At 42.3% G+C, this 10,117-nt stretch overlaps 1 protein-coding gene across 4 annotated transcripts in view; it reads left to right on the forward strand.

The window, feature by feature from the left end:
- EDNRA (endothelin receptor type A) overlaps positions 1-5,803 on the forward strand; it is a 197,750-nt gene extending 191,947 nt beyond the window's left edge. For all 4 annotated transcript variants that reach the window (XM_069631245.1, XM_069631244.1, XM_069631243.1 and 1 more), the window contains exons 7-8: positions 2,675-2,783; positions 4,352-5,803. In XM_069631245.1, the coding sequence (XP_069487346.1) occupies positions 2,675-2,783; positions 4,352-4,474 (232 nt within the window). In that variant the 3' untranslated portion in view covers positions 4,475-5,803. The remainder of the gene's footprint in view (positions 1-2,674; positions 2,784-4,351) is intronic.
- The last annotated feature ends 4,314 nt before the right edge of the window (positions 5,804-10,117 follow it).

Consider the following 10,117-nt stretch of genomic DNA (forward strand, 5'->3'; position numbering starts at 1 on the left):
TGACGTCATCATATGTGGCAAACTTTAAAACCTATTGAACTTTAAAACATATTGATTTGTTAATGGAATATATATACCCATATATCATGTAAGTATTAGTAATCTTACTGGATGCCCCTGATCTAATGGGCATGCCTTGAACCACCTCTAAATATGTATAAACCGGATTATAGCAGAATAATGGCAGCGGGTTGGCCTATGCAACATTGCTTCATAGACCCTCTGATTGGTTGCCATTCTTTCCCAACCTTGGACTTTTGGCTCGTTAGCAGCACGTAAGCTGCCGAGAGTAACGTCCGTCACTCTCCCGACGTTCCCAATTAGTTCATCATCTCTCATTGGTCCGGCCCTAAGCCAAGGTTTCTCCTTTGTAGTAGTTGACCTTACAGCCTGTTTTCTTATTTTGGGACACCATTATCTCTGTCTGGAGCTTAATGAATAGTCCTTCTTTCCGACTTCTGAATCACATGTGAGGAGACCACTAATGTGTCCATTTCAACCTACTATTTACTGCTATTTGATTCAATTGTGCGGGGTCTCATTATTCCTCTCGACCTCTAGAGGCTTGCTCACTCCACCTTGTATAGGTTTTTTTTGCATCTTTAATTGTCCAATAGTTGGCTCTTGCAGATGTTTTCCTTTTTACTTAACCTAAGAGAAATACGTCTTACGTACATGGCTTATCCCTTTGACCCACCTAGTGCCTTGCAATTATTCCTTGAAGTAGCATCCTTGATTCCAGGAAAATAGACTCCTCTTTATTCTTCACACAAAGCTGTTTTTCCAGCATCTTCTGATGCTGCAGCCTTGGTCTGTCTCTGAGGTAACTTGATTGGTTTTCATATCAGTCCGGCGTCCATCTTTCCATCATGGGCGCACTAGCCACATTATGTTTTCTTCTGCAGGAAGCTTCTTTATGTCTCTTCTAACTTGCGTTACTCTGTATATACACTTATTAGTCATCAGGTTACTTTTTCTTCTTTGCATATATGATTTCTACATATTCGATTACATATTTCTCTTGGTACTTCAGTTACATCGTTATTCTTTAAGTATTTGCATATAATTTCGGTACATCTCAGTATCTTTCTTTCATGATGTCTCTCTGACCTCGTCAGACTTTGCTCATAACTATATGATGTCCTATGGTGTAGGCCAACATCCTTCCACCCTTTCAGTGCGAGGATATATTCGATACGGTTGTCTGAGTACATATCGACTCTCATACACTCGATGTGGCATTGCGATGATACCTAGTTTGCCACATAGGGCTCTTCTCCTACTATTCCAGTATGACGGAGATGAGGAGGGAGTTAGGGATGGCATACCCACCTGCTCCTCTACACAGTGTTGTTACACACTGGTCAAAATCTCAGAAAATGTGGTTCATTCCACCGATTGTCATGCTCAATGAAGTTTCACCAGCGCTGGCAAATGTTTTAGCCAGTCCATGCCAGCAGTGCTGCAGCAATTACATATTTGGCCTTCCAAAGGGTTAAAAGTGTTCAATGAGGCAGATACCATCAATTATCGATTATGTCAAGATGAAAACAGAATTTAACCTAAGTTTCTATAACTGCAGGGCTGTCATTGATATTTGTTTTCAAGAACTTCAAGAAAATCAACTGAACAGCCAGCATCTTGCAATTGCAAAAGACAGAAGAACATACGTTTTAAGCAAGAGGGGATAGCTAAAAGCCAATACCTTGTCTATTAACATTCCAAAGAGAATAATATAGAAGCTCTCGTCCCCTACTTGAGCAAATCCAAGAGTCTGTGCTGCACCCCACTGCGGTCTCAGCCTAAGCAGCTCAACAGGGGCCTTCCTTAATGGGACAATCCCATGCCCGGATGTTTCACTCTCATTCAATACCCCCACTACCACCCAAGATGCCTTTGCCGTGCAAGCTGCCACCAACAGAGATGGCCACAATTAAGGCTTCCTAGAAACCACTTGACTAGGGCTATGGGTGGACCTACTCCATGGAACGACCCAGACGCCTAGCCCTTCACATTAGCATTTTGGGGGAAGATAGGGGCAGATGGTGAAGGTCAATCACAGGTCAAAAACAAGTCACTGACCTCATCCCCTCCTCCTTGCACAAGGACAGGCTTCTGGTTTGTGTTTTTTTCCTGGGGATGCTATAGCTGCCAGAAAGAAAAAGCCTGCAGAAGGAGAGCAATGGTGGCCAGCAGGAGCCCATCGCCTCAAATGTTAGGTTACGTCTGTCTGCCATTGGAGCAAAAATGTAAAAGGTCCTCGGAAGGGGTCGGTGGTTTGAATGGAAAAAAGACTGTACATGGGACTGCCACACCAGAAGTCACCATCAGCGTGTGACCTGCCATACGCCGTTTCATGTCACATTACAAGCAGAGATGGATCTCCAGGCTCCATCCAAAGCACTTCTATTAATGAATCTTGAGAGCCTGAGAGCCTGTCAGTGCAAATCATGTGTTGCCATCTGTTTTCATTCATCTTGAGAGCCTGTCAGTGTACATAATGTGTTGTCACCTGTATTAATTCATCTTGAGGGCCTGTGAATGTAAATAATGTGTTGTCACCTGAATTAAATATGGTGTAAAACCAAACAGAATTATGCCTTCTTAAAACATATTCCTAAATGCGATTTACATGTGAGCCACAGTGTATCTGCTTTCCTCTCCCTCTGTGCAGCTTCCTGCTGGTGTTGGATTACGTTGGATTGAGCCTGGCCACTGTGAACTCCTGCATAAACCCCATAGCTCTTTACTTCGTGAGCAAGAAGTTCAAAAACTGTTTCCAGGTAAAATACTGTTGAATGGAAAGTAAACATCTGTTAGTAAAATGCAACTGTTGTTTTAGCTTGATGCCAGTTTTGCCTCGGTGGTTTGCAGAGGCAGGCAGGGCTTTGGTTTAATAATGAGGTGTGCAGCTTCCCTACTCTCCTCTGACCTCATCCCGCCTGCTGGCTTTGCTCCTGCAACCACTGTTAGGCCTTTCCTAGTTACATCTTGCACATGACAGGAGTAGCTGGGAATTTGAACTCAAGGCCTGAACATTTGATGGCAGTAATTGTGAAATGAAGTGAGTACCTGGGCAGATTATGGCAATACCTGGTAGGTACTGTGTGTAGCTGGACAAATGTTGGCACATGCTCCCATATGATATGAAAGCCTTGCCATTTCATGGCAAAACTTGTCACATGGATTGAGTAGCTCGGTTTATGATGCCAACACTGGCATATGGAGGGAACAGTTGGAGGTATGAAGGCATCACCTGCTGGTGTGAGTATCTATGCTCTTTACCAACCGCAGTTAGAATATCTGCCAATGATCATCCAAGTTTACATTCCAATTCTGAAAGCACAGTGCAGACCAGGAATCTGAACCCATCAGTGCCATGCATTTGGACAAAAAAGCAAGCCAACTGTAATTTTCCAGATTGAGCCATGATATGCCAGGTACTACCCTCAGTCCTCAGATATTGCCATGGCATGGATTTTCCAGGTTTTTCCATGCAGGGCTTAGACACTCACATTATGGCAGTTATTACCACCATCTAGCGTGTTTTGCCATTAAAGTGCCAGGCACCCACATCCTTACCAGGTATTGCTATCATACATCCAGGCCCCCACACCATGTGCTATGCACTGCTAGCATATGCCCTTAGGAGTACTGCAAGGCTATGCCCGCTTCCCGTCAGCGTTTACCTCACATGAGCTGTGCTACATAAGCCAAGCAGATGAAATGGGACTTGGGCATTTGCTAAGGTCTAAACCGCCACTGTTGTGGCCTCATAGCGCAGCGGCCCATTCCATCATGGTTGCATCTAACAGAGCTTCCTGTAGACTGACAAAGCACCCATTTAATGCAACATGACAGCAAGTCCAACATTAAAAGACAGTTTGCAGGTTGTCCATTCAATTTACCAACAGGCTGCCAGCAGGCGATATGTGTCTTGTGGCATACTGTATGACCCAACATGTGTGGCTAGAGTTACATCCAGTCCCATTTTACTAACATACACCCATGAGGGGTGTAAGTACAATGTGTGTAATGCCAGTGTGAATTAAGGTGACAATGCAAAAGAGAAATGAGATGTTGTAGGTCGGTGGCAGTGTGCTTGTACCCCAACAATTGTTTGCAAATTGTGGTCTCTGCCTTATGGCAACATACAATAAAACAGCATATTGTACAGTGTAAAGTTGGGTCGTGTTTCTGCTGCAAGAATACTTTGAACGATGTGACACACCCCTGAAATATCATGAATTTAGGGAGAATGAGTCATATGCTGTAACGAACTAATCAAGCTTTATACACATGTGCTGCCATGCCTGTAGATATCCTTTGACCACTCTGCTTTTCCTTTCAGTCGTGCCTGTGCTGTTGCTGCCAGTCGCAGCCCTTCAACACTACAGTGCCCATGAACGGAACAAGCATTCAGTGGAAGAACCAAGAGCAAAACAATCACAACACCGATCGGAGCAGCCATTAGGACACCGCAGTCCAACAGAGAGCAGGACTCCAACAAAGACTGGGAACCTGCAGCAAGAATGTTCTGCGTGAACAGGCAGAATCCAAACCCTTAGTTCCGATGCTTGTGACTCCATTGGAACCACTCGGTGCCTGTGAAATGGCTGGAGACATTGCTAGCTCTGAGAATCCTGCCCAGCAATTTGTGGGAACCGAAACACTCAAGAATCAATGGCACTGACAGTCGATTGGCTGCTAGGAAAAAAAGCTCTGTCCTGCAGCCAACAAGGGCTCTTTTTAGCCACTCGACCATTGCTCCTCTATAGTCATGCACAGGAAGTCTAGCAGTGATGACATGTCCCCTTAACTGGGACCTGCTGTTGGGTCCATTTTCTTTTTTTTTTAAGGAAAAGAAGCAGCAAACACAACAAAGGAGTCTTTTTCAGAGCAATGGAAATATTCCAAGCGGGACTGCTGCGCGTGACGTGAAAAACATGTTATAAGGGAATGTATTGTAGCGATTAGGGTTTTAAATATGTGCATATTGGATTGGCACTCATGCTATTTTTGGCACGGTATACAGTATTAAGTCGAGGCCAAGCGAGGGAAAGTGTCGGCCAGCCAACAAGGATGCAAAGCACTTTGTTACCCAAGGCATTGCTGTACAAAGGCTTGGCTAGAAGGAGAGCCAACCTCTTCAACGGCATGCCCCCTTGGCACTTAGACACCAAAAGGACGGATTTCAGTATGCAGTGTAATCAAATTATATATTTTTTATAAAAATATTAAGGATAATTATAAAAACAATCTTTTCTTAATAAAGAAGAGGGAAGCATTTCTTTTCAATGACTTCCTATCTTCCCGATTGAGCCTTCAGAGTGTTGCTCCATCCTAAATGAAAGACGTTGGGCGTGACTCATTCCGTAAGAACAGAAACGACGAAACCAAGGCACGTTCTGCGGGTCACGCCGGTGGGTGCACTGGTGCTCGATTAGCCTGACCGACTCCGTTCCTGTGATTTCGACTCACGCAGCTGCTCAGTGCGGCTGATGTGTATAAAGCGTCCATCCAGGGTGTTCTCCTCTTTGTGAGTGCACTTGGATCTATACCATGTACATATTGATTATTTCCTATATTTAAGCATGTTGATTACCTTTCTTCATAATCCACAGTCAGTTGGAAGTGGATAGAGACGGTCGGTGTGTTTTGGGATGGCTTGCGATCTAACCTGTGGCAATGCTGGCTATAACAGTGGAATCAGAGGAAAAGAAGGGCTAAGCATGATCCGGGATGGATTATACATTAGGATCTGGCTTTAACAAATAATTAAAATAAAAGTGTATTTCGTGAATGCTGTGTTATGTAAAAGCTCTTATATTTCCCAATTGGGATATCACTTTTTTGATAATAGGCGCAGGATGCTTTGCCTGGCTAAGGAACCCGTAAAGATCATGTGTTGGAAAACTAAGTGGACTTTTAAGTTATTTGCAGAAGAGTATTCGGAATATCAAGGTCTGTTTTTGTTTAATACTTGGGATGTCTTTGGTTTACTGTGATGATCATGGCAATCCCAAGCAAAGGAGTAGAAAACATTTTCAAGACCTACTTTGCCAACAATACCACAACCAAAAACCAACCCTTCTCTACCGTAGCAGCAGCTGCTGCAAGGAACTGGAAAGCACTTTTCTAATAACAATGCCAATACAAATCTTTATTTTAAGTTGAGATATATTTGCTAGCACAATTGAACAAAAAGGCCACGGTACAGCACATCCTGCTGTGAACATGGTCCTTTTCCATCTCTCCACTACAGCAATCACTCCTGGAATCTTAAAGCACCATTATACCTCAGGCTCTAGAACCACTTTCATCCCGCAACTAGACAGATAATGTAGCACACTAAATGTGATGCACACAGCACTGAGATGGCGTAACACCAGAGATGCAACACATTCTGCTCATAATCGCAGAAGAGACAGCATAACCCTGTTTCAATATAACGTCTCTGCTGCTTTTATTTTAAATACATAGAACTCAGTCTTCACTTCATGTTCCATACATGTAACGACTTTCTGGACTGTGGAAAATATTGCAGATCTTTTCTAACTTCATCTGGAATTTTCATCCAATCCCCTTCCTTCACTGAAATCTCTCTCACGGCATGCAAATGATACTAATAGACATTTTTATTGTTTTTTCCATTTTTATTTGTTCTTGTTATTCCGCACCACCCAAAACTGCACATGTTGATCCCTTCAGTCACTTTGGACACAATTGTGTATTCAGCTCCTCCTTTTAACACTTTAAATGGGTTCAAGCCAGTGGTTCCATGTGGACAACCTAGATAAGTGAGCCCCCTCTCCATTTTTTCATCTTCCTAAGCATAGCCACACTCACTTGCCATTCAGACTCCTTGCATCACTGTGCAGTTAACTCACTCAATATATCCACTGCTCTTTGGGTGATGTGACACTGTATTAGCATGCATTACCATGTCATTTTTCCTCAATTTATTCTCTATCTCATCCAATTTCAGTTGCACCCCACGAACTGTTATAATCTTTGTAGGATAACCTTCCCTGTGAAAATTGGTTCCTAAAAATGTATTGCTTCCTGTCATTACTTAATTTACAATCTCAGTCTCCAACCACTACACTAACAAATCAACTTAAACAATTGCATATTAACTTCTCACATTCTCAGTTATAGGACACAACACATCAAGAGAAACATATTCCCCCAGGAAGAAATGCAGCACCGCTATAGCATGCAACAGGGTGGCACTTGTGTTCATCACTTTTCCTCCTCTTACATTATACAAACAATCCTCAATCATTTCCTCAATACCCTCTTCTAGCTCGAGCCACCAAAAATGACATCTCACTTTACACGTTGTATTGGTTGTTTCAATATGTACATCCTGAGACAAATTCGAAATTCTGCTCCTCAATTTCTTGGAAAGAATGATTCTGCCACAACAAAACACACAATCACCTTATGATCTTAACTCATCTTTCATCCTCTCATATGAAATCTCACTACCTTTCCATCCCTTTTCACAATTTCTGCACCATCTATTGCAAACGTTCTCCACTCCTGTTTAGAAACAACTTATTTAGACACCAGAACTACTTGCTCATAATTGTCCACACTTAAGCCCTCGCTCCGCACTCTAGGTTTGCATGACAAGAAATTGGCAATACAATTATTCCTACCAGGGACATATTACATCATGATGTTTTGACCTTGGAGGTTTGTGACCCAACACGCAACCCTGTGCATTTACAATGTGGTTTGTCGATGGATGAGGACATAGAAGTGTGATGTCACCTTTGGATTGTTCCCTATGTTAGGGCTCGGCCACCGCCAGTTGGAGACTAGCTGCCAGGGTAGTGGGAGCCTGTGTTTCTGTCTCCTGTGTACCTTCACACTACTGTACTTCAATAAAGGAACTTACCTGGTGGTACCTGAGCATCCAGCATACTTCTTGGGAAACAGGGAATGACATTTGAAACGCCATGTTTGCTTTAAACCCAAAACTACCTTTAAGGGGTTGTGATCTGTTTTAACAGGAACCTTTGTGACAACAACAACAAATGTTTCAAATGTTCTAACGACTCACCCAAATGCTAGTGCCTCTTTCTCTGTGACAAAACACATGCATTCCAGTCCTCTCAGCATTCTTGAAGCTCATGTCACAGTCGTTTCCTGCCCAACATACTCGAGTTAAATGGCATCCAGTCCATGTTCTCTGCTAATCACATATAACACACATTGGCACCTGGCATCAAACCTTACCAATTCTGATGTAGACTTAACAGGTTCTTCTACATCAGCATTTCCCTCGCCACATAATTAATTCCAGGAAAACTCAACCATCTTTCCTAACGTTCTGATATGTCTTTTCCTATCCACAAAATGTTCCGCAAATTTGGAGTAGTACTTTTCAAGACCTCATTATAAGTATGCCGGTCTGGAATTAATGTGCCGGTAATTTCATTTACCATACAAAACTGCAATTATCTGTAGATAAGTGCACACCCTCCTATTTTTAATTCGTACAATTCATGCGTGAAGATGCCACATAATCTTTTCCAAAGCAACAACCCTATTTAAAGGGTGTATATTCTAGACAGGAGGCAGTATGTCAGAATTCATTTATTTTATTCATTTGATCATACTATAATCATGAAAAAACATTTATAAAGAAACACATCAAATAAATTAATGTCACATCTATTAAAAACCAATTCTCCAAGCACACATATTTTCACACCAACAAAAAACTCACATCTCACATATCATTTCTCACATACTCTTTCATCCCCATTCATGCAAAACACCACTCGTACTTGTGCAAAAAACGCAGTCTTAATCGTTCTGTTCTGTAAATCAGAACATCCCATCTATTTGGGTTAGTGCCTTAATTGCTTACAGTGCCTAGTTAACAGTATTTTAAGAATAAAAAACGGTAGATGTTCCAAGGTGGTTACTCTTGAACACATATCAATTGCCACATTTAATTTACCGGCATGTTTCTGGACCGGCATACTCCGAGTTTGATGGTGGGGTGGCCTGAATTACCTCCAGCTCGGAGCTGGGGTAATGCCAGCACCCCACTATCAAAAACTGCTGGTATTACTGGTGCTGGTAATACCCACAAAACCCCCTATGTAGTCCTATAGGACTCCATGGAACAGGGATTTACCCCCCTTTCCGGCACCTGTAATCTGCTGGTAATTCCGACAGACCAGGTGCCGGTAACAGTATTACCGGCAGGATAGCACCAAACCTATAATGAGGCCGATTCGAAAGAGTTTAAGCAATAATTATTTGCAACACATCTAGAAATGTAGACTGTGTTCTGCACTTCTTTTATGGATGGTTAGATAAGAAAGCAATTCCAGACATGCATTTCAAGCATACAACTCCTTCAGCCAATGAAGTTTCAAATGCTCCTTTTTTCACTTTCAAAATGGACTGGCCATTCATTTCACTCTACACTATCTGCTGAAGAGGGATATGGACGTTGAAAGCTAATACATTATTCAATCCCTGCCTAATAGTTTCAGTGTGTCCCATTAAAGCTTTGCAAAACAGTTTTTTTTTCTCATACATCTAGTGTGCAGTTTGTTAAGCCTTGTTTGTATGCTGCCCGCTTCACAATGAGTTTTCCAGGAAAAGGCACAAATAAATCAGGCACAGCCATGTTTTGAATTGCTTTGTTTTACACACACAATGAGTAAAAATGCCAATGTGACAAAACAAAACAAACCTTAAAAAAGAAAGCTGGTACTAAAGAATAAACTCTTGCCCAATCCCTTGATTCTGTACCCAAATTTAGAATCCGCCGCTAACGCGGGTACTCAAAACAATACCTGATAGCACTCGCCCGCAACAATATCGACAAGTCGTGCAAACTCTAGTCCAGTAGGCAACAAATCTTTTAGCATTAATATGGGAAGCAGTATATTATGCTTTAACATATTTCTTTAATTCATTTTCTAACGTGTCAAATATGGGCCAGAAATTCAGGCAACATGTGTTAATCTGGACTTGTTTCCCAATAGCACCCCAAAACATACATGAGCGGGGAACAAACTCCAGTTCAAAATCTGTTTCCAGATGGATCATATAAACCGTGACACAGCGAGCTGCACACCAG

This window comes from Ambystoma mexicanum, chromosome 6q, assembly GCF_040938575.1.
Source record: "Ambystoma mexicanum isolate Mex_15411 chromosome 6q, UKY_AmexF1_1, whole genome shotgun sequence".
NCBI lineage: Eukaryota > Metazoa > Chordata > Amphibia > Caudata > Ambystomatidae > Ambystoma > Ambystoma mexicanum.